A 25,266-nucleotide genomic window follows, 5' to 3' on the forward strand; every position below is an offset into this window, starting at 1 on the left:
TGTCACCTGAACACGTGGTCTGGCTGGGCTGTCACTCGCACAGGGACAACTGCACGGAAAACAGGCTGCTCTGAGCCGGCAAGGCTCCCAGCTTCTCCTGCCTTGCAATCCCCTCTGCTGGCAGACGCATGTTCTCCCCATCCACAGAGAGCAGTGCTTGCTCTCAGTGGCTGCTGATCAGAGTGGAGATAAATAAATTACCTGGATTTCTGGAGTGGCCTTCACCCACTGCTGGGGGGGGCACACACACCATTTGGATGCAGCACACTTCTTCCTGCAGCTGCCTCCCTGCCCTGCCTAGCATTCCCCTTGCACGGGGCCCCAGGAGCAGTCCAAGGCCTGCAGGTGCAGCTCGATTACACAAACTCTCTGTAAATACGAGCGCCAAGTGCAAGGCTTGGATCGCCACACGCTTCAGGACACAGAGCAGGGATGGGAAAGCACGCGAGCACAGTCATGTCTGGGACGTTACCTGAGCTGCTCCCGGCCCAAGAGCACACACAAGGCAGCGCAAGAGGGAGGACACCATGGAAGCCAGGCTGGTAGTGGGAAAAAAATTATAAGACAGGGGGAGGGAGGGAGGGAGGAAAACCGGGGTAACCTAGCAAAGCCACAGTGCAGGACAGAGGCAAGTAGCAAAAAATCCCTTCTTACAGTCAGCGATGTCAATTTTCACTACCATGAAGGCTGATTTGGGTACTTCTGGGGGGAAGGTAACATGAGGGGATTGAAGGGCTGGTGCGGAGCCAGCTGCCAGGTTTGGAGCTGTCTTGCAGACAGCTTTGCAGCGCAGAAGCTTCCTGGTGCAGCTGTGCTGCCTGTTGAATTATCCAGGGCAGGGGACCTGGCCGAAGCCCATACATCGCGTGGATCCCACCTCGGCACAGAGGACTAACGTTTGCCCATGGCTCGTGTGAGCTCTTTGTCTGGGACAAATTCCACGCAGGGAGATCTGCTATGTGAGACATGCAAAATGCAAGTGCTTTTAGCTTGGCAAGTGAAGTTTAACTACTGTATTTAAACTTCCAAGCCAGTTCCAGAAAAGCCAGGGGACTAACTCGTGTGTACAAAGCATTTGCAAACATGCGCTGCTGGACGGGGGCCAGAGCTGATAGAATTGACATATGATGAGATAAATATGCAAGTGGTGAAACTCGTTATGAAAACCCTTGCTGCATTACAAAACCCTAATCTTTCGCCACTACGGACAGGCTGGTACTAACAACCAGAACGTACACTTTCTGCAGCGACTCTTTCATGCCTGTGCTCTAAAGAGCAGACAAACAGTAGTTCAAGCCTTTAGAGATGGTTTCACCACTGATTTATGGTACACACACCATCAAAGCTTTTTCACCTGTTTTCTCCCCCTTTCCTCCCAACTTCAGCACTTGGCCACGTTCGTCATGGACAAGAGCGAGTCCATCGTGACGGTGGACGACGCTATTCGAAAACTCATCTTGCTCAGCTCAAAAGAGAAGATCTGGACACAGGAGATGTTGCTGCAAGTGAACGACAAGTCCATCCGCCTGCTGGACTGCGAGTCGCAGGTACCCAGAGCTCTGCGAGAGCTACCCACAGGCTGACGCACGGGTTGCAGTGCGTGCCTTTCCCATTCTGCCTGGGAGGGCCATTTCTAAGGAACCCAAACAAGGGCGAATCACTACCAAAATCCACTCCTGGGTGTGTGAGGGTTGGCTGACTCTGATTCAAAGGGCAGGTAGGTATGGGATGATTTATTCACATCTCCAGAGCACAGATACTCCAGGTGAAAGATACCTTGAGCTGTGCTTCAGGCCAACAGTCAAACTGCTTTCTGTGGGAGTGATGCAGACTTACAGGTCCACAGAGATCTGCATAAAGCATAAGCAGAGAGGGAAGGACATATTACTTGCATTAAAATAACACGCAGGATCACCTGCCCGAGAACAGTGCCCCATTTTGACAGGCGATACATGTACATGCACACAGGGCACCTAATCTGAGGGGAAAGAACAGCCAGATAGTGGGAGAGGGATGGTACTGCCCTGATTTTAGCAATGAGGGACTAAAGAATATTAGCCCAAGGTCATCCAAGGAGACACTGGGAGGGTAAGGCCCTCACAGAAAGCATCTTTCCTCCCAGTGCTCTGCTGGGATGCATGGCAAGTGTACTGGTACAGGTAGAGCACAGCAAAAAGATGATGATGAGCAACAAGGCTCAAGTTATTGAAGTCTCACGCTGGGCCCCATATTCAGGGCTCAGAGGAGAACAAAAGCTCACCTCTCTTTGCAATCCACCTCTCTCCTATTCTGCAGTCCCAAGCCACAGCCCCTCTGCAAACCTTGACAGGTATCTTTCAAGAGCCCAGCAAACCACTGCTGAGAAGCACAAGCTCTGCCAGGTCTCTCTCCTCAAACAGGGATCCCAGGAGTTCCCAGGATCCCAGGATCACTCCCCATCAGTTCAATAGTTCCCCATTAAGCTCTGCCAGGTCTCTCTCCTCAAACAGGGATCCCAGGAGTTCCCAGGATCACAGGATCCCAGGACCACTCCCCATCAGTTCAATAGTTCCCCATTGCCTGACCCCCTCCTCTTTCTCTTCCAGGAGGAGCTGGAGGACTTCCCTCTCCCGACAGTCCAGCACTGCCAAACGGTGCTGAATCAGATGCGCTATTCCTCCATCCTCCTCCTGGTGTGTCAGGATTCGGAGCAGCACAAACCTGACATCCACTTCTTCAACTGTGACGAGGTGGAGGTGAGCAGAGCCCTCCTTGCTGGTGTGAAACAGAGAACAAAATATGCTCCAAGCTGTCTGCCAGCCCCTTCTTCCTTTGCCCACTTAGAGTCCTCAATCCTTCCCAAAGCAAAGCCCTTAAAAACATCCCTGTTTTATCTTTGAGGCGGAGATGGTTCACGAGGACATAGAAAGTGCCCTGGCAGACCACAAGCATGGGAAGAAGATACGGCCACAGACACTCAAGTAAGTACTGCAGGATACAGCTGGGAGTTAAAACCAAAAACAAACAAACAAACAAAAAAAAACCCCCCAAAACCCCACAACAAAACAGCCCCATTTACAATGGTGCATTCACACACCAGTCTCTCAGAAACAGGATCGTCAGCCACTGAGAGGGTTGTTCTGTGTTGTTTCCCTTGCAGAGCAAACCAAGAAAAGATCAGGCAGAGACAATCCATCCTCCCACCGCCACAAGGGCCGGCTCCCATCCCAATCCAGCATGACATGCGAGGTTCAGCGATGAACAGGAACCGGGTGGCACCCCCTTCCCAGCACGATCCAGGTACTGGGAGCACTCAGCAAGTCTGTCCTGGGGACGGGGAACTCATTAGCCTGGACAGCCAACCCTCCTGAAATGGCCTGTGGTCATTTCAGGCCCTGAATTGCTGGAGCACAGGGAAGCCCAGTGTTTTTTCACAGTGTTATAATGCAACACAGATATGTACTAAAGGCACAACATTTTGTTGCATCTCTGGCTGTGCTTTATAAATGCCTAAAAACTGGGCCACAGCAAACATTTGTACCCACTGGGCTAGCAGTAGGCATCTTCTGCTCAACGACGGCTCAATAAATCAGAAGCTCCTTGTAACGAGACCTATATTTTGGGGATACTGAAATTCCCAAAAGAGGTGAAAGCCCCTCATAAAACTGAGCTATCACATGAAGTTTGGACCAGGCACCGGTGATCTTAAAACGTACAGTCAAGACAGACCTGGTCAGAAAGGCAGATTTTTGGCTCTGCTGACTTCACAGGAGCCAAGATGGCACCCTCAGAAATCAAATGGTTTGCATGAATTCTCCTAGAGTTGAGTGTGGAAATGCAGATCTGAACTCACCTCTCTCATGTGCTAATCTAAAATCTTATTCCAAATCCTGACTTCAGCCCGTTTCAGCTGGCTTGAAAAAACTTGTATTTCTCTTTGGAGAAAGAAGTAACAGAAATAAGCTCTTTCTCTGATAAAAGCTCAAATTGACTAAAATGACGAGCAAACTGTAAGCCTTTCTTAGCACTGCCTACTGTACCACCTTCTCTTAGAATTAATTTCTAGATTCAAGGAAAACACGTAATCAGGATACTATAAGAAACTCCAAACACCAGCCGAGGAGAGAAAACACTCATTTCTCTGGGATGGGATCTGAAGCCAAGCAGCTGCTCTGGCCTCCTGAATGGAGAGCCTATTTCAGGTCCAGTTTTGCATCATGAAAATAAGATCCATATTTTAAATCTGGACATGTATAAACATGTATATTCTGATGCACAGCAGTTTTTAATGAAACGGCCCACCCTTAACTCTGCCCTTCCCAGGATGCTTAGCATAAAGCTTTAAGTCCGTTGCTTATATCAGCAGAGCTGGGCATTTACCCAGGCAGGATTTCTGGATCTAAGAACACAGAGCCTGGCACAAAAGCAGGCGACAGGAGAAAGCCTTGAATGATGCCTGCTTGCTGAGATTGCTTCTCCTTTGAAACACGCCGTATTGCTTTTTCTACAAAACCTGTCAAAACTAATCACCTCATCTTAACACTTAAAGATGACGTACATTTTTCGCGGTCCTTTGCCAAAACCGCCTCCCCAGTTCTCCCACTTTATAGATTCTGCTGTCCAAACACCTGCTGTATCAGCCCTTTCAAACCCGTATCACTGAGCTGACATGTTACTCTTTTCACAAGAGACCACACAAGCAATTGTTCACACTGAAATATCACCCCCTCACCAAGTGTCTGTCTTCTGAAAGCTGGGAGGTGCTTGTGTTTTTTTTATTGCAGGAGGATTTTTACTAAAAACACTTGAGAGACTGCACACAAGTTTGTACAAAAACGCTGGTTAGTGCACAGGCCTGCCTAAACATCAGTCATGCAGAATTCCTGGCATGCTGCTTTCTAGCAAGTGACAGTTGCATTCACTTCGAGGTCTTCTTCTCTCTCAACTACTATTTAGTTAAACTGGTATCTCTGGGACAAGGAAGCTTGGGCAGAGAGCTAGAGGTTAGAAGAGAGAGCGGGAGTGAATCTAATCGCACTTTACGTACATGTGGAGTGCTCTGCAATGTGCACAGTGGCTCTTCAGCTCCTCTGCAGGTGTAAGTCAGCTTAGATGCATCAAAGGCAAAGGAGTTAGTGACTCACAGCATCTGCCGACCGGGGCTTGCAGGTCTCTGCCCGTAGCTGACAGCTGGATGCTCTTCATGATTCATTCACCGCTTATATTTGAAAACAGGCAGCGTATCGACACAGAGGTTGGCGGGCAGGTGCTGTGACCTTGGAAGATTTAGTCGGCAACTTTGATCACCTCCTGCTCTTTGTGATCTCCTGAGGCACTTTCATAACCCAGAATAAACAACCAAGCTGGGAGTTACCATCCCATGGGTCCCTGCATTTAATGGAGCCTATTTTCAACCTCTGATAGTAAATGTATTTTTCTCTCCCTGCCTTGTTTGCAGACTATGAACGACGAGGCTCCAGCTCTCATGACCACGAAGAGTCCCGAGCCATCTTAGCACAGAAGATTGAAAAAGAAACGGTTGGTAACAAGAATGGCGCACAGTCAATAGGCAGAAGGAGAGGGAGAAGAGAGGAAGGAAGCAAGGGGCTCCTCCATGAGCAGACATTTTATGCATAATCTAGTCATTGTTAAACTGGTATCTATCGCTTATAAATATAAGGTGAACAAAAGCAAAGCTCCATCACTGGGTCAGTTACAATCTCCTTTGAGAGAACTCTGCTAATTTCAGAAGGTCCGCTGCTACCCAGCCCACAGTCTGGTCTTGGGGTTATTTTCCATGACGTCCATTAGCAGCGGTCACTTGTCACATTGATAAGTACAGCACACAACCAAGACAGCTTTGTGTTTGGAAAGTGATGAATTCAGCTTAATTTCATGCCTGGATTCCCCACTCCTGTGCATTCTTCCAGGAAATGAAGCAGGCACAGAGCAGCACGCTCTGGGATTCAGGCTTCCCAGCTGCGTGCAGTTTGGGCTGTCTTTCACCTTGGTTTGTTGCATTTCTGTCCTCACAGCAAATCCTGAACTGCACTCTGGATGACATTGAAATGTTTGTCGCCAGGCTTCAGAAGGCTGCAGAGGCATTCAAACAGCTCAACCAAAGGAAGAAAGGGAAGAAGAACAAGAAGAAAGGGCCAGCAGGTACAGTGCAACAGCTAGAACAAACGTGGAACACAGGGGCACGGATGAAGGTTGGGAGGAGACCTCAGCTTACACCCCAGCAAGGCCAGGTTGATGGGGCAGCATGGCTATGGACCCAACAGCAGCTACACCAGTTTGGAAGGTGCTGCTGGTCTGTGGGGACCTCTTGTAGAACACACAGAGCCTACTGAAGCCTCCAACACAGAGAAAGACTTTTGGTTTTCTTGAACTCTTGATTTTTTGTAATTCTAGTCTCAGAATCCTTTATTGCTGTGTCTTCTGCATGCCAGCAAGATGAAACTTCCCTGAAAAGGGATGCTCTAATTAAAGTGTCTTTCTCTCCACCTTCTCATGAAAGAGGGCATGCTGACTCTTCGAGCAAGACCCCCAAGTGAGGCCGAGTTCATCGACTGCTTCCAGAAAACCAAACTGGCTTTTAACCTCTTGGTAAGACACAGAGGGTATTTTCATCCCATGCAGTGACAGGGCTTTTTCCCATATATCACAGTAGCAAGCATTTAAAGTGAAATTTGAACTGAAAACACTATCAAGGGACAAAGGTGTGAATTCCAGATTCTTCAGAATCCAGAACAAACATTGTGTCAGGCTTGTGCAGGTTTCTTGGGCCAAGTTGTTAGACTGAAACTAGAAGCGTAAAGTCCAGGGTGGGACTGAGCAGCCAGGGGCCTTGCAATGCCCGGATCTCTTTTCAGATACAGTCCTGACTTAAAGCATTTGTGAAGCTGTGAGCTGAGAGAGCCAAGAACTGCCGTGCCCACCCTGCTGATAGCTGTACAAAGGCTTATATAGACACTCCCACTCTAGATGATTTGCTTCTGCTTGTGGCCTTTAAAAGTCTGTGTAGTTTTCTGTGAGCTGTAGTCCTTGTTATCCTTACAAGGTATAAAACGGGAGACTGCAAATATTAAAAAAGAAAAAAAAAAGTCTTACCTACTTTAAATTGTTCTCATCTGATTCTGTCTACAGAGCGGCTGTAAAGCTGCCTCAGCCTGGACAGTCTCTGGTTAACAATAACTGATGTCCCTCACTGTCCTGAGATTCCTGGCTCCTCCTCTCTTTCTCCCCTGGAGGAGCTGCATCTTAAGAAGGGGATGAAAAGCAGAAGCATAAAGATGCTCCCAGTGCTGCCAGCTCCACTTAGTGGTCTTAAGAAGGGGATGAAAAGCAGAAGCCTAAAGGTGCTCCCAGTGCTGCCAGCTCCACTTAGTGAAGCATGCGAGACCAGGAGGGTAACGAGCCAGAAGGAAATTCTGTCAGTTCTGACGAAACTTGCCCAGCGAACACAGCCTAACAAGATCCCTCCTGACAAGTTATTAGTAAGGAAACCACAGAGATTGTAAACAACCTTAATGCAGGACACCAAGCTCCAATCTTTTCATTTAGAAGCAAATATGCATAATTTTTGCCTGCTTAGGACAAGAACTGAGTCTTGGAGATGGCAGCTCTGGCCAGCAATCACCGCTCTCGCACAAACCGATCAGGCGCCCCACTAAGGCTATGCCACACATCCACAGTGGGATGTTAGCTTCCCTGAAGAAGCAGCTGAGGATTCTCCTAGCATAAAGGCTGTTGCATCCCACCTCTCTTTAACCACTGACACAGCCGAGATAAATACAGTGGAGTCAGTGTGGTCAGCAAAACCCTTAGTCACAGAACAGGTCTGCGCTGGAGTTAGTGTCCTACCCTGGCCCCTGCCAATCACACAACGAAGCCGCAAGTGCCCATGACAGGCTGTGGATCTGTGCAAATGCTGTGGCGCGCAGCCCCCGAGCTCAGCACCGCTGCTGCTCCCGTCAGCAGCATGGGAGTTAACACGTGGGAAATTCATTCACGTGCCTGAGCTCTCCCTGCACTCAGGCCCTGGACTTTTCTGCCTGTGTATCCACAAACCCACAAAGTGTAGCTGCTCTCCGGGCAAGAGGCCGGGGACAAGTAAGAAGGAGAGCGGGGCATCAGTGGTGGAGCACTGCCATGTCTGCCCCAGCACTGCTATCACGTGGCTGCGAAGCCCTTGTGAAGTGCCATTTCTTTTAGTCACCTTGGTGCCATCGGTTATTTCATACTTTCCACTCCACATTAATGTTTAAATCACCAGCATTTAAAATGCCTTGCATTTCGGTAGGGAGGAGGGAGTCTGTTTTCCATTGCAGCAATGCCAGTAGCACAGGACACAAGAAAGAGCTGAAAGGAAGCACAAACTGAAGTGGTTTCTCACCACAGCTTAGCTGATTGCTGTTAATGAAATGCAATTCTTACAGTAAAGTAATCCCAAGCATTTGCTCTTCCATCCCACCAGAGTCTACTCCAAATACCAAGCATTTCAGTGGCCAGGGTAGCTCTAGGTGCTGCAGGCAAGACCTTGGTGGAGATTTTTCCTTGTCAGCAATTTGCCAAGGGACCCCGCAAAACACTTGTTCTGTGGGAACTAGTGGGATTTTCAACTTTGCAAGAGTCAGAAGCAATAGACCTGACCCTTCCTCACCAAGACTTGCAAAATAAGCCAAGGTTTTCTGTTTCTGCTCAAAATAGCTTCAAAAGAACTGGTTTTAACAGAGTAGGTGCTCCACCCCTCCTGAAATTCAATGCCCTTAGAAATGGACACAAAATAAAAATGATCTAAAACTGAATGATTCCTACTCCCCCATCACTTACTGTTCTTCCCTGATTTCAAGTGCACTGTTGAAAGTTTCCTTCCTTTTCAGGCTGCGTTATTAACTGTAGCAAATATCAGTCAGCAAAAATCCCTCCATGTGACAGAAAAGAGAAGGCAAAATCAGGTTAGGATTGAACTGGGTTTCCTTTCTCTTTTCAGGCCAAACTGAGAAAGCACATCCAGAACCCCAGCGCGTCAGAGTTGGTGCATTTCCTATTTGGGCCGCTGGAACTGGTAAACCTGATTCACGTGTTTCACTGTGAACTCACTTTTTATTTTTAATGTTGCTTTTGCACTTACAGGCAGCTAGATTATGCAAAAGAGTTAGAAGACTGCTCACAACTGGCTAAAGCTTTCTCACTAAAGTCTAGAAGCAACAACGCCAGTGCTTCTGGCCTCTGATCCGATTTCCAGCTTGAACTAAATATACAAACCCTAGCAAATATGAATCTTTCCACCCCATTAACAAAGACTTACCGTGAACAAAAGTGCAAGCCAGCTATGGTTCCCATTGGGAATCTGCTTGATCTCACCTTCAAGCAAACATGGCTCAATATTTGCATGGAAAATAGGAAGCAGAAATCCCAACTTGAAAAAGAAGCCAGAAGGGACACAGAAGTACCAAGTGATTTTCCATTTTTTAAAGTGCCAGCTTCCAATATATCCTGTCTCTAACAATGGCTAATTTTTAGATCAGACCTTGCCTTGACTCCAATAGGAAAATTCTTGTGTTCCTCTGAACTGTCCAGTCTCCTTCAAAGATTTAGGTTGATGTTTCTTGAGACAACTGAGCTGATCTAAGGATTAGCTGCTCCCAAAGGAGTCAGGCCATCCCTTGGCATGAAGGCTTGCCCTCTGGCTTTCATCTTATACCTTGGAGAACTTAGTCAGGAACTATATGCCTTATTTGTCTATTTGTTTTTTCTTAATAAAATCTGCCAATCAAGTACTATCAGTGCAGTGCAAGGATAATACGGGGATACTCAGGGAATACAGCATCCCTTTGGAAGTGCAAGTCTAATGTGAATTAGCCTTTAGAGGTACTCACCATGGAGGGTACATTGGCTTCCTTTGGAGTGGGCAGGCATAGAGACTCCAAAGGATCAGAGCCACTGATTTTTCTGTCTTTGATTTCTGTTCCTTTGTGTGTGTGCTGGTTTGATATTTTGAACATTTCCTGCAAAATCTCTCACATTTGCGTGTGTTTAATCCAGATTGTCAATAGCTGTGGTGGCCCTGAGCTTGCCAGGTCTGTCATCAGCCCGCTTCTTTCTAAAGACGCCACAGATTTCCTCAGAGGACACCTGACACCAAAAGAGATAAACCTCTGGGACTCCTTGGGAGAGACATGGACCAGATCCAGGTGAGGACAGAGCTGCCATCTCACCAGGTTCCCCAAGCTCTTGAGAAAGGCAGACACGATGCTTAATTTTATAGCCCTGTCAGAGGGTGAAGGATGCCCTGATGCCCCTGCTTCTCCCTGACATGCTTTCAGAGACACGTTCCTTGTGAATCTCACCACGTATTCCCCACTTCATGTCCTAGAGCTGAATGGCCCCGAGAAGCAAATATCCCCACCTACATCCCCAAATTCCGCAACGGCTGGGAACCGCCCTTGGAAATCTTCCGCGGAGCTCCCTGGGAAATAGACATTGGACACTTGCAAGAAGAGGTTAGTCTTGTGCCCCTGGTCATCCTCTCTTCCCTCTCCCTCCCCCTTTTTCAGAGTGAGAGATGGATCTGTGAAGTTTGCAGTGGTGTGTAACAAGTAGTTGGCTCAAAACTCAGTTGGATCAGGTCACTCTGGTTAAGTATGGAAAGAAAATAAGGCCAGAAAAGGGCAGCAATAATCAGCCTCACATCCTGATCAACAGGAAATAGGATACTATACTGTAACTGAGCCCCATGGATACAGGTTTGCCCGAAGAACATTTCTTTGGTGTGCACCTCATTGTGACCAAAAGCTTCCAGGCCACGATTCATCTACCACTCGCTCTCCTTTTCTCTGACACAGCTTTCCCCTTTCCTGGTAACACCGACTTCATTTTTACCTTTCCAGCTATCATCAGCCAATGGATATCCTTACCGTAACTCCTCACTCAAGCGCAGCCAGACTGCTGATCAGACACAAGCTGTGGACGCCTTTAAACAGAACGTAACTCAGCATGTAAATAGGTAACGTATCAGCACCACCCGGGACAACGGCGCCTCAGCTCCCTCCTTGTAACTTGATAAGCACCCACTGCAACATATCATGACACCAGAATGTTTTGGCATCCTGGTAGATAACTCTCTGCCATTATTAATTCAGACTTGTTAACAGGATCAAGAGAACTCAAAGATCAGACGAGGGATTACTCATGTAAACACTGTCTGCTTTTTAATCATCAGCAGGTCTACAAGGAAATGTGTTTTCCACCACAAGAGGCAAAAATATTGACTGACTTCATTAGTCAATCAGTATGTCTTGTTTCATAACATCAGCCCACCAAAGTGACATTAAGGATCATGTGCCAAAGATACTGTGCTGCACTTTTGTTCTCCATATGTTTAGAGAAGTTAGTATCTCTCCATCCATCCTAAAGCCACAACAGCTTGCATAGAAAGAACCTGCTTATAGGAGGAATCTGTTCTAAGGTATGAGCACATGCAAGCTTTCTGCTGTTGAAAAATGGAGTGCTGGGCAACAGCAGCCTGACCTCAGCAGCACTGCACAGAAAACATTTTAACTGAGGCAGTGCCATTTTGTTTCATTGGCTCCTCCTTTTGCTTTCAGTCACAACCAAAGGGAAAAACATTTATTAGAGGCTGAATAAAACGAGAATGTGATTCTGGTCTTGCCCATCTCTCCATCAGAAAACTGACAGGGTGTTGATTTCAGACAACTTTTCTTAATGAGGTAAATCCAGAAAATGGGGGAAAAAACCCTCCCCTTTCTTCAGAAGTCTTGGAAAGTTCAGTTCCTGAGCCAGAACCAACCAGGCCACTCCTTTGCCTCAGGCTTTTTTCCCAAGGGAAAGATGGCTCTTTCACAATTTAACCGAACACTGTGCCCCACTGTGAGTTTTCTATCACCAGCTACTCAGTGGTATAAAATCTTTATGAAAGTACTTTTGGTTCAAAGTTTAGAGGCTTTTCATCTGCTTGCTTGTTTACATGGGCTTACGCCTTTGAAATTTTACCGAGATCTCTGAGATTCAAACTCTTCTCAAATTGCAAATTAATTCTCTGCCATATTCCGCTTTGCAGTGATTTGACATGCAGTGATCAACTTCAAATCTTTAAAGACTGGAAGTCCAGACCCAGGAAAGCACTTAACCATGCACTTTTCTGTAGCCAGCTCTAAACTGGGAAAAAACCTTCAAGCCAGACTGTTTTTTCATGGTCTTATGTTCTAATCTGAAAGATTTATAAGCTCTACTACTACTACTACAAAAAAGTTCAAATTCACAGCAAAATGCCTTAAATCCAATTATATCAGCAAAATAACTTACTCTTCCAATTCACCCCATCAAAGATCCTGCTGGGACCATAAAATGGTACAGATGCAGTGCTGAGTAGGGATAACAAATTCTCTTCTCCAACTCCATTTTTCTCAGTGAGGTTATGAAAAATAAGGAGAACTTAGTTTACACGAGAACATTTAAGTCCATCTTTAGTGACTGGTAGATAACACAACGTAAGGAAACATTTTCATCTTAGTCTCAGCCAAACTATAAACTCAGGCAAACTATAAATAGTAGTATCGAGACCCGGAATACAAATTAACAGCGTGCCTTTTTACCAAGGTGACAATTTCCCTGACACACGACCCAGTCGAACCACAGCGTGGGCTCACGGAAGAATAGATGAGGATCTCTTTTCTCTTGGGATAGGTGTCGTACCTTTTCACCTACCTTTCAGACTGTCAAGCAAGTTTTCCTTATGGATAACATTCAAGAAAAAAACATCAATGTTAATGGCACTGAAGCAGATGCTAAAATTGAGAATGTCCTTAGACGCCTTTCTTCAGTCCAGAGCAGACTTCAGCCAAGTCTGCCCAGATGTTTGCCAGGATCACAGTCCTGGGACAGACATATTTCCTGCTCTACTCATGCTTTTTTCAAGGTAGTTTGAACTAGTTTTCTAACGAAGAGACCCTATATTACAAAAATACCCATGCATCAGTATTATTATTTACACCAGGGCTTTTGGCTGCAGAGAAGTGTCATGAAAGCCCCAAGAAATATTACAATAATTGGCAAAGGTCGCTTGTGTAAAACCTAGGTGCACGCAAAGTACACATTAGCCTCAAACTCCTCCAGCTGTCACCGCTTTCCTCATGACTCACCTTCTGGAATGCTACAAAAGAAGTAATTTCTACCTAACTCGGCTTTCCTCCCCCTCCCTGCCTTCAGGGCACTGCTGGGTAAGGCCACCACTCCCTTTCTTGACTGGTGGATTCAATCTGCCTGAGAGTATGCTCCAAGCTCTCCCCCACTGCAGACTTACATAAGTAAGTCAAATGTATATATTGCACATGGCTGTAACTAGACCAAGAGTTGACCCAAATCAGGTGAGCTAAAGACGGCACTACAGCCATAGGCATCATATCAAACCACTGAACAACGGTTTCAACTTCTTTCAGGCCACCAAAAGCTATCTAATGAAGACAGTAAAATGAACTGAAACTAAGCATAATGGGCTTGCTTTTCCCAGTCAGGTTTTACAGATGCCTCAGAAGCAGTCCACAAAGAGCCAAGTTTCCACAGATTCATAGATTTAAAATCACCGACCTAACCCAAGAACTCGGCAATGGAAAAACATCAAGCTAAAAACCATACTTACTAGCAGTGCTGTGTAACTCAGTGGCTTCACTGAGTTACACAGAATTTGACATAAACTGGAGGAGAACCTGACCCCTTGTTGGCATGCCCACTGTGAACAGCGCACCCGAGAGTCTTGTGCACCGGGTAGCTGTCCAGGTTGGAAGTCATAAGCAGAAAGATCCATAGAAGGTGCATTAAAGTAGTTTCTACCCGCCCTTACACAACAAGGCAAGACAGTTTTTCCATACTGCAAACATTTTTTGAATTAAAAAATAACACCACACCCATCCTAACCAGAGAAGAAAAGGACGAGATCTACAAAATTTTCCTAAGCCAGGCAAAAAAAAAAAAAAAAAAAAAAAACCACTATGAAAAAATAAATCATTTCAGTTTGGGTCAAAGGAAACCTTTCATTGCACTTTTTCCACCATTTTCCATTTTTGACAAGCTACCATATTTATTTTGTCTCTCTCTCCAAATGAAAAGTCAGTTCAACATTGAAAGCCATATATTCATTTGTCAGAAATTCCCAAGCAAAATACTTAAACACATTCCTTCCCCCCCCACACCAAATGTATCTCAGAATAGAAATACTCAAACTCACGTTTCCTGGGAATCCGCAGAATTCTGTTTCAGTAGCTCAGCATTCATTGCCTGATGAAAAAACCACAGATTTCCAGTCAATTCTACCTACCCACATTTTCAATACCCTTTCTCCCAGTGCTGGTGCCTGCTTCTCCCCTGCTCTAGCATATGGGGCAGTTGTTTCCACTTATCAGGACATGAGGGTTTCACACTTATTTTTCACAGGAGGTGCAATCAGAGCATTTTGTTTGTGCTTTGTCAGTCTCCCCAGTCCTTGCTGCAGCAAAGAACCAACTGACAGAAGTCGTCTTTTCTTCCACCCTGAATGCAGCAGCCTCACAGTCCCCCAATAAGGCCATTAACCAAACAGCCCTACAGCTTTTGTTTTGGTTTGGTTTTTTCCCCAAACACAGGGTGTTTCACTAAAATGAGGGGTGAAAATCTTCCTCAAAATCGAGAAGCGAAGAGGCACTGTCCCCTCCTAACACAACTGTCTCTCTACCTGCACCGGCACACAGTCTTCAGCGCTCCTCTTTTGCCAGTGAACCTATACTGCCCTAGTTATTAAATGGGCCTCCATCAAAACTCCATTTTTTTTCTCCCGCAGGAATTTTGAGGCACAGGGAATGGCTCTGCCGAAGAGATATGCCAAAATCCGCTATGATTTCACCGCGCGAAATGCCAATGAACTCTCAGTGCTTAAGGATGAAATCCTGGAGGTCAGTGAACATGCTCAAGGAAAAGCTGTGCCCTCCTCCCCTTTCCCAGACGGGAGAGAGATCTCAAGATAGTGGCAAGTGCCAACTAATTTTTGCTTGATGTTTTCTGAGCAGTAATATGAAGCTTTGCTCAAATCTAAAGCTTTATGTCTGAGCTGGAGCAGGCTGACTATATGCATTGGGTCATTTGCTCAGCTGAAACACATCAGTCACATCTTAATTAGCAATGAGGAGGAAGGAAAACAAGTCACTGTAGTACACTGCTCATGCATTTGCTGGGCATATGTTCATTATTACCCCCCCCACCCCAAAGGAATTGTTTTCTATGAAAACATCCTTTTTCATAACCTTTCTCTTACCACAACACTGTTGGCCATTGGAGAATGTATGACATGACTTGGTCTACACACTAACTGTAACACAGATCTATGACTTGAGAAAAAGACTTCTGTTCTAAACTCAAAGCTCTGTTCAAAATGAAGCTAGAATGAGAAACATGTGTGGGTCTTGCCAGCAAAGCTCAACCATTCTGGGAGATTACTTTAAAAAAAAAAATTAAAAAATCACAGTTCTGGGTAAAAACAAGCCTGCTGAAAGGAACAGGGGGGCAGGTACAATAGGAGATATCTCAGCAACTGGCAATCTCCTTGCCACATCGTGGTTATGATGTGACACATGATCAAGTTATATGATAACACTCCAGCATCTTTGGCAGGAGTCACTCTTGATTTATTTTTTTTAATGCAAAAAGACAACATAAACTCAGTCACTGAAGAAAAAAAACAAAGAAGATGGAGAAACAGGCAAATTAAGTAGGAACTAAGAGTTCTTCAGCACCCCAGATCTGTCCTCCAGAGGTGCTCTCCTGTTCGTCATTAGGATAAGTTCTGATGCTTTTCAGGAAAGGCTTCAGTCCTGAATTGCAAATGAGTACAATAGATCTGTTTGCCAGCTCCTGGACTGTTGTGATGTTACTCTGGCAACTTCACGTTACTGTGTGGTTTATTTCCTCTATATGCTGTTTATGTATGCCAGAAATCTGATGTTCTCACTAGCAAATCTTTTTTCCCCCCTCTCAGGTGTTGGAAGATAATAAGCAGTGGTGGAAGTTGCTCAACCGAAGCGGGCAGGCTGGTTACGTTCCTTATAATATCCTGGATGTGGTGAAACTGGAAGAGCTCGAACAGGTCTGTAGTCACGTGATATTTAACTGGTAGCTGGCTGCAGGGCATAATCAGCCTCTGAGAACAATCTTGTAATTAGACCTCTCTGGATTTCTTAGGATGCTGTGCACAAGTTGGCATGAACCCTCACAAGTAGATGAACCAGGATCCTGGAGATTCCTGAGTCTCCTATGATAAAACTCTCACATTTTGCTACTGTTTACCCCTCCCCAAACGAGACCTATCCTTCCTATCTGCATGGCAGCCTCATGCTTTCCTCCCACTCCAAGATGCCAAGCACATTGCCTGCTGCCAACAGTGCCTGGCAGTCAGGGTTATGGGACAGGCGAAGGCTGAGTCCTGTGCTATAGGCAGCAGCCTGCTATGAAGTGAGACCCTAGCTCGAAGGGACACCCACCCCGAGCCTAGCACCATGACTTGTCATCCCAACAGAAAGGTCTCATGTTGAGGTGTCACCAAACAGCTGCTGGCTACACTGGCTTGAAAGACTTCCACCTTTTGCCAGTGCCTTCCCCGCAAACCCACGTACTTCTCAGCCTATGGTTTACAACCCCCTCTGCTGCGAAACCCTGCTGCTTTCAGGGCTGTGCTGTGAACAGGACGAAAGAGCTAATGCAGCCATAAAAGCAAATTTTGCCACCAAAATGCTGAGATTTTTGTTGGGGGTTAAATTAAAGACAGACAGTTCCCTCATCCAGTTCAGCAGCAGGAACAAGTTACTGGAGTGGCGGCAGATGGAAATACCATCTAAGTGAGTATTAAGTGAATATTGCCCTTAAGCACCTTGCATTGCAAAAATGTGGAGCTGGAGACCTCTAAATGCCCTAAGGAAGCATGGCATTGCTTCCCCACTTTGGTATTTCACAGCTTGGGCAAAGCATAAGGTGCCCCAGCAGGCCTCTGGATAAAAGCCCTGTTAGTTTAATCAAAATGTCAAAAAACTCTTTCCAGGCTGCTCCGGGCACTTGGCAGTGGTCCCACTTAACACCAAGTTACTACAGCTGTGATGCTTTAGCTTCAAAAGGGATTTCTGTTTGTTTTCTCTGCATATAAAAATCCTTTTGCTTCCTTTGCTCTCCATCTGCAAGGAAGTTCTATGAGCAGTAATTTCTGCAGAGCAAAAGGCTAAAGGGCCGAGGCACGCATGTGAGAGCAGTCATCCACCGCAGTAGTAAGCAAGCATAAAACACCACTGCTCTCCGTGTGGTGAGTGTGACATGTTTTCCAGGGGTGTAAATGCCTTCACGCAGTCTTCAGCCTTTGGCTTAGGTTCTGTTCATTCCCACGAGACCCCAGAAATTAACTTCTTCATGCAGCTCCACCTGAGGTCACATCAGCCTCAGCTGAGCAGCCCCAGATCAGCACAGGGAGAATATGGCAATTTGTCCCTCAATTTGCTATCGTGGGTGGGAGGCAAAAAGTTTAAGAAAATCAAAAATGGCAAAAAAATTCTTACACTTTTTTTTTTCCCTTTCTTATCACCTTGTCTAACCAGAGGTACAAAGGAGACCTGAGCCCCAGGGGATATGGACCATCCAGCCCAACTCACAAGCTACCTGCCAGCTACGCTGGGGATAAATGGGGAAGTGAAATGTTATCGCGCAACTCTCCCCAGGACGCCAAAGAACGTATGTGTCCCACATCGCGCTCCCAGCATCCGGGCACATTTTACACCACACGTAGCAGCCTCAGGCAGCCAGAGAGCTTGGCACCGCAGCTTTGCATTTCAGGACTTAATTGAAAAGTTTCTGTGAGCACATGCTTTTGCTTCCTCTCTATCCCGGTGGTTTTCTTTCTTTCTTTACTTTCACCATAATGGGCTGTCCACAATTTTTGGTTGCTGTGTGCATGTAACCAGACCTACCCAAGTGTGTGTTCTCTCTCATAAGGCTCTGCACAAGGAGTGACTGCAGCTTTTAGTGATAAGCAATAGACCAGCACTGGTTTTGGAGGAGATGTACAGAGGAGGTTCCAGGTGGTACAACAGCCAACAGAGCTCTGAGGAGCTCACTGACTCACATCACAGGCTCTCAGGCAGCCTGGGACAAGCAGGGCTTTCAGCTTGACCTTCCTTCCAGCTTGACCTCCCTCCTTCTCCCAAGGAGAGAGTTTCCTTTCCCCACCAACATGTTTAAGTGTGTCTAAGCAACCATCCACATTCAGGTCAATCCCTTTCTCTCACTTGCTTTGCTCTTGTCTCCTGCCACACACACAGTGCCCGCCTGGCCTGTTCTTTCAAGTGGTTTCAGAGAAACCCCGGCCAGCAGATCTGCCAAACACGAGATTCACATCACTCCCTCACACTGCGCGTGCTATGCGGGGTCACAGAACATGAGAAAGACCAGGAGCCCTGCTCATCTCGCCCCCTTATCACACCCTGCGTACACCTCTCGCAAGCTGTCACCCAGAGGCCAAAACCAGGATTCATCCCCTGTTCAGCTACCGTAGACTCCTGGAAGCAGGAACCCTTTTGGGACAACAGAAAGCCCATAATACAAGCATCGCAGACACCTATCTATTAATAACACTGAGTTATTCTCCACAGTCTTCAGGAGTTTCATGGAAAAAGTGATACTGAATAATGTGTCACTGGAGTTTTATGAGCGTGCTGTTCACTCCCAGTTCATGCCTCCTGCCATGCTCCACAGCAAAAGCTGGAGATCTGAGGACTTGGATCAGCAAATCACTTACTAGAAGTAACAGAGAGGACTGAAAAGTGGAGGGAGCAGGGGTACAGCTCAGAAACAAGACGCTAATTGTAGGTACTCACACAATTGGCCTTCCACATCAGGTGACAGCAAAGGGGCAATGGGAAGAAAATAAATGGCAACACAGAGGCACACAAAAACGGGAACCTGGTTCTCAGAAGCAGATAGTCAGGCTTCCCTGAGTTCTACTGTCTCACGTGGTCTGGGTTTTTTCCCCTCCCTGCTGCTAAATTTGCAGGGCAATTTCCGTATTTCAATAGCCCGAAGGGAACTAAGCAACTCAAAAACAGGAAGATGACAAACTAAAGCAAAAACACAGCAGCAACACCAGACACCAGGGAAAAGGGACCCTGTCCCTTGTCACCACCTGACAGCACCAGTGGAAGCAAAGACACTGCCAGGTCAGGTTTTATACCCTTGAGCAAACTTCTGCTAGTTGGTGTTGCAGGGTTTTATGTCCTTTGAATGAGGTGTGATGAACAGGATAGGTTAGCAACATGAGAAACAAGATCGATCCCAATATAAATTTATATATAAAATAGGTGAAAATGTAGGTCCTTACCAGCACCTGCTACAGACACCAGTCACACAAAATGAATATGTTCTCCTCAAAATGTTCTATTATTTTACCAAATATGACACACTTTTCCCCCAATAAGTGCTTCTGAACAAGAATTTTCCAGGCAAATTGATGGGTAGTTTTGCTCCTGCTAGCTAAAAGCAAGTGCCTCTGAAGATGTGAGCTCTCCTTTTTCACATCAGACCAATCTCTACTCAGTTAAACATGGACTGGGGAATATGTGCTTATTAAATGAGACAGCTCAGAGCCTGCTGTTACATACCATGACAGAGAATACACTTTTCTCTAGAAATTATACAGCTATATCAATGCTGGTCAACATCAGAACCAGATTTCCTTTCTCCCAGGAAGAGCAGCAGTTGTTCCAAGACTCTCCAATTAGCCTAATGGACGTTGTTGAAGCAATGAGGCAAAATCGCAGATGTGCAAGTGCTTGTACCAAACCATGCTCTTGTCCTGGGGGACAGTCATGCTGCAAGAAACCCTTCAGCAGCTTTTTAGATTCAGCGATCGCTGTGTGGACGATGAGCATTTGGCTGTTATTTTGCGATTCTTCCTCTCCATCATTCTGGAGAAGAACTACAGAAATCTAGGTTTCTCCCAAAGAGCAAGTGAGGTTTCAAAAGCTGAAGAAAGTTGAGAGTATTGGCTTGGGAGGAAAGGGGAGATTCCCACAGTCTGCTCCAGCAGTCTGCCAGCCTCCAAACTGTGGCAGTCTCCCTTTACACATTTGTTCCTGATGGAAGTTTGAAGGTCAAAATATTGTTTCTCAACCTATTGCTCTAAAAGCACCTAAGCTTGTTCTTTAAAACTAAAACACAAAAGCAAGCAGTTTCCTTTGCTGTATTTACAGAGTTAATAAAAATGCTGAGCCACATTTTGATCTTCCTTACATTTTCCCTGCAAACACATTAATTTAATAGGATTTATGACTGAAGACTTGATTTTATTCCCTACTCTCTACCTTGTGCCTTGTTTCCCCAGAACTTATTCATCAAATGGATGAGCTGAATGATGAGTTGCTAAAGAAGATCACAAACAATAAAATTCAGCCTCCCCAGAGGAATTTCAAAGTGGAAAAGCCTCAGCAAGTTTTTGTGCCCCTCACCTTCGAATCCAGCACTGAAGAAGTCAAAGCTTGGCTTGAGGCAAAGTCATTCAGCAAAGAGTAAGATCTGCTTTACTACCATATGAAATGCTGGCCCTTCATTTAAAAAGGAGTGGGGGAGGCAGCTTGCAGTATTTCAACTGGATTACAAGTCACTTGTATTTACTTACAGAGCCTGTGTTGCAAATTAGATTTCAGTCATATTAAATCCAGGCTATATAACCAGCACATTCAGAGCCCAAACTTACTGCCTTTCTTTCGTATACACTATCAAATAAACCTTGTCTTACAGTGCAGCAAAAGACGTAATGAGTAGCTGCAAATAAAGGAACAGTCTTGCTTATTCGCACAACTCACAGCCAAACGCTGCACAACATCCTACTGCTGGTGCCTGTCTGGCCCCAGTTAGCCAGTTCAGAGTGCTGAACTTGGAGAAAAATAAATAACTAAACCCATGGCCTGAAATGCAAATTCCAGATGCCCGCCTGTCTCTGGAGAAGCTGTTGTAAAGCATCTCTGAGGAAGAGCCAGACCCTCAGCCGGGGCTAGCAAGTATTCCCTGCCACCAGGGCAGGACCAAAAAGCTGCATGTGGTGAAGAGTTACGAGTTACAACTCACACTCTGCACAGCAAGCGAAGAGGAGCTCCAGGATTGCTTCCCAAATGCGATGCAACTGGAGTGAAACCACTGCAATACCCACGGGGCTGGGCACACAGTGGATGCCAGGGTGACGCTGGCTTCACCCGCTCCTCATGGCTTGCTGTCATCCCCGCCAAGAGTTTGGGTTACCCAACAGCTGCCACCTTGGCACAGCCCCAGGGCCTTGCATGTGATATGGTCCTGGTGCAGGGGCTGCACGTCAGCTGCTACCAGCCCTTTTATCTCTGACTCCTCACCTTTGGCAAGAGGCCACGCGTAGCACAATTATAATTTCCTCACTTTGTGTCTTCCCAGGACAGTGGAACACCTTGGCATCCTTACTGGAGCTCAGCTCTTCTCCCTGAACAGAGAGGAGTTGAAGAAAGTGTGTGGTGATGAGGGAAACAGAGTATACAGTAAAATCACAGTGGAGAAGAACCAACTGGAGGTAAGTAGCTTTCTGGACAACTCCTACCTGAGTTGGGTGCCTGTACCAGCAGTGTCAAATATCCCATTAAACAGATATTTTAAGAAACACAATTTAAAAAAAAAAAAACAAAAACAAAACAAAAAACAAGCAAAACCCACACAACCAAAAAACCACACCACCTAAAAATGCTGAGAAGTCTTTTAAGCAAAAAGGCCTCAAATCTGTAAGGCAGATCACCCTGTCTCCACTAATGAAACTGCCTTCTTACTGGTATCACTCATCCCTTTGAAACTAGCTCTACTCTTGCAGCATTAGTTAAATATTACAATTTAACTACAGCTTGAAGTTAAAATTCAAACTTCCTGTTTTGTTTCCATTCTAGAAAAGCAGAGGGGAGACAGAGCTCCAAGAAATCATGAAGCGTCGCCAGGAAAGGATTGATTCCGCTAATTAAAATCTATCTGCTTTATTTCAGCTATTAGTCATAGTAGTGCAGAAAAAGGGAATGAAAGCAATGATCCCCACTCCAGACAAGAGACAGCAGTGCTCCACTTAGCGGTGTAATTGCCATCAAAGTGACAATTTCTTGAACACTGTTGATAAGGGTAGACAATAAGACCATGTCCCATTGGGAAAGGTGTTTTAACACTGCATGAAGTATTTTTTTTTTTATAACTATATATTTTATACTGAAATTTTATGTGCATGCGATCAGAGCAGATCAGAATTTACATGTGTCTGAATGTACAACAATGGCTGGATTCAAGCAAAAAAAGACCCCACAAAGCTTTTCTCAGAGGGCTGTACCTGCTCCCACGCCCCTTGCCGGCATGGCTCGGGAAGAGAGGGCATGGCACACAGCACAGAACAAGCCAGCCTGAATGTTTAGAGTCTGGACCACAGAAATCAGTCTTTTCCCCCACTTTTCATTTCCTTCTCTGTGACAGATATCCCCTGCAGCCCACTAGCAAAGGCCCTGTGACAGTTCACTGTCCTTTTTCTGTCCCCCCCATGCCCTCTCGTTCGACACGGCTAGAATTGGAACACAAGTTACCTAAGACTGGGTGCTTCCTTAAATACATGTACCAGTTAGTGCTGTCTTTGAACAGTGGAAATGGGCTTTCATTGTGTAATAATGCGCAGGATCTGAGTGACAACTGAAGTGATTTGAATCTGCAAATCGGTGAGCTCAGCCTGATCATCCCTGCTTACGCAGAGGCTGGGGCTCAGGGCAGCTGCGCAGCCCTTCACCTTGGCACTGATCCTGTATCGGAAAGTTGCAGTATTGCCAAAGCCAGGCCTCAAACAAGGAGAAGATAAGCCCCTACCATTTGCCCCCCCAGCTAGTCACACCCAAAGCCCTTCCCCAGGTGTTGGCCACTCGTCCCCACCTTCACATTTTCATTGCAAAGAGTAATCTGAAATGCTTCCTAAATATCTGAGAAACAAAAGCACACTTGTTTTACTAAAAATAAATGGCCACAAGAAAAAAAAAAAATCTAATTTAGTAGAGGCTGTTTTTCTTCACTTCCTGCTTTTCTTAATAACGTTATGTGCATATGTATATATCTATATAGTGAAGTACCCCCTCACTCTTACAATCTATAAATAGGGATGAGGAAAAAAATCCCTTTCCCTAGGGACATAATAAAGTGATTATGCATCAATAATTTACTCAAAGTTTTAAAAGCTCAAGCAAGCATATAGTAGATTTCCTGTCCACAGCAAGTCTGGCACATGGTATTTACATCTATATTTTACTTACAGACCAACTTGATAGGAATGCAGTAAAGCAAACACAACTACAGGAACTGCTCACAGACCAGGAAGACCTTGTCTTTCTCTCTCATTCACACACCTTAACTGTGGTTGAATGGGAATTCAGGCCCAGGCTCCACAAAGACTTGCACGTGTGCTTTCCTTTACGTGCTATGAATGGTCCCACCTCCTTGAAAGGTTAAGCACGTGCCTAAGTCTTTGCACGATTTGGGCCTGTCCTTGCACATCTAATGGAAAAAGCTGTACAGCTGTAAAGCAGTGGCTGGGGAACGCATGTCTAAACCTGAGAATACTGAGGCACCTCTCAATTTTGGCTTTGTTCTTCCAAAAATGTTTCTAATGGATGATATATTTTCTTAATCTTGAAATCGGACATTGTTAGCACCAGCAGAATTAGGGTGCAGGAGGGAACTTACAGAGGAGGATCATGTTTTCAGTCACAACCCTGCTGGCTTGCCACAGCAGCTGGAATTTGCAAAGAGCACTCACCTTGTCAGGGGGGATGAAGAGAACAATCCTCCTGAGAAGCCCTGTCTCTGGATTAGGGTGAATGGGAAGCAGGTGTGAACACTGGCAAACCATTGGTGTTACAAGCACAGGAGGCTAAATAATTTCTAAAATGAAAATAAAAAATGGTGAGCTAGGAAATATGACACCATTCTTGTCTTTGGATATAAAGGAAAACAAATCACACAGAATTATAGTTACTTGGGTTATTATAGAGAGGTACACGACAGTTCTGTAAAGGCAGGAGCCACAGGAGCATTTTGTAAAATAAATATATCAGTAGACCTTATTGCAGAAGTCACTTTTAAAAATTTCCATATGACTGAGCTGTGCATGTTATATTTGTACTGCCTGCAGATAATGCTATAATGTACTGTACATTAATGTAATTGAACGAAGGATAAAATGATATAACCATGCACTGTATAAGATTTATTAAAATGGTTAAGTTATACTTATAACTCTATCTCTGTCTCTTTCACTTGGATATAAATTAAAGCAACAGGACACAAAAACAGTTGTTAAGGGCTGGCTTTTCATAATGACTTGCTACTGCAAGTCTAAGATACACAGCAGAGTATCTGAAACTGCATGTTTCCTTTTGTTTCTGGGGGACTGCCATTCAAAAGGAAGGATGTTATGGCCTTGATAATCATTCACATCTGAAAACAGGGCTAGGTGAAAATCCCACATATGATTGCAATCAAATACTGGGAAAGCTACCAGCTGAATCCAAAACATCCCCTTTCTCATCATCTTGAAGAACAAATTTCTCTTATCTCTGGTACGTGCAACTGAGACAACACACCAGCATTTACACACACAGATATTGTCCTAGACATTTTGCACTAGCAAGCTAAAAACACCCAACCCTGGTCAACACCAGCTAATGCAGGGCCGAGAACAAAGAGAAGGGAAGGGATATACAAGGGAGGCTCTCTTATTCCTTGGCAAAGGACCCTGGAGACAATTAGAACACATTTCCTATGCAATCACGGAATTCAAACAGGACTTACAAACGTAACGCTTCTTTCCATTATCTTCTCTTGAGAAGGTTGTATAAAAGCATATTCTTGTATATCAGGAAGGGAAATTACTGTGGCAGCTTCCACAGCTGAAACAATACAAGACAAAATGAGGGAAATGGCATGATCTGAAGAGCCTCTGTTTTAAGGCCAAGTAGCAAATTCTGCAACATTTCCAGCCAAGTCCCATACCCTATTTCAGAAGCACAACCACGTTAACATGATCACCTTCTCTAAAGCTTAAATGAAGTTTAGGCGAATGAACAGCTGTAGGTGCCCAGGAATGCGTGCCTCGCTGGGCTAGGGGGGCTCTCTCTGGCACGGCAGCGCAGGCTGGAGCCCTGGCTGACAAGCTGCGTTGAGGTTTGCCACGACAGG

At 45.5% G+C, this 25,266-nt stretch overlaps 1 protein-coding gene across 1 annotated transcript in view; it reads left to right on the forward strand.

Annotated features, from left to right (window-relative positions):
* Window positions 1-22,291, forward strand: part of EPS8L2 (EPS8-like 2) — a 43,739-nt gene extending 21,448 nt beyond the window's left edge. The window contains exons 6-22 of the mRNA XM_009581074.1: window positions 1,386-1,547; window positions 2,586-2,735; window positions 2,881-2,960; window positions 3,140-3,279; window positions 5,438-5,517; window positions 6,015-6,141; window positions 6,500-6,588; window positions 8,975-9,049; window positions 10,030-10,178; window positions 10,361-10,487; window positions 10,875-10,990; window positions 14,816-14,927; window positions 16,007-16,114; window positions 17,607-17,739; window positions 20,384-20,567; window positions 21,463-21,595; window positions 21,960-22,291. Coding sequence (XP_009579369.1) covers window positions 1,386-1,547; window positions 2,586-2,735; window positions 2,881-2,960; window positions 3,140-3,279; window positions 5,438-5,517; window positions 6,015-6,141; window positions 6,500-6,588; window positions 8,975-9,049; window positions 10,030-10,178; window positions 10,361-10,487; window positions 10,875-10,990; window positions 14,816-14,927; window positions 16,007-16,114; window positions 17,607-17,739; window positions 20,384-20,567; window positions 21,463-21,595; window positions 21,960-22,031 — 2,037 coding nt within the window. The 3' untranslated portion in view covers window positions 22,032-22,291. The remainder of the gene's footprint in view (window positions 1-1,385; window positions 1,548-2,585; window positions 2,736-2,880; window positions 2,961-3,139; window positions 3,280-5,437; window positions 5,518-6,014; window positions 6,142-6,499; window positions 6,589-8,974; window positions 9,050-10,029; window positions 10,179-10,360; window positions 10,488-10,874; window positions 10,991-14,815; window positions 14,928-16,006; window positions 16,115-17,606; window positions 17,740-20,383; window positions 20,568-21,462; window positions 21,596-21,959) is intronic.
* Window positions 22,292-25,266: the final 2,975 nt, after the last annotated feature.

Source organism: Fulmarus glacialis, unplaced genomic scaffold, assembly GCF_000690835.1.
Source record: "Fulmarus glacialis isolate BGI_N327 unplaced genomic scaffold, ASM69083v1 scaffold12907, whole genome shotgun sequence".
In the NCBI taxonomy this organism is placed as follows: Eukaryota; Metazoa; Chordata; class Aves; order Procellariiformes; family Procellariidae; genus Fulmarus; species Fulmarus glacialis.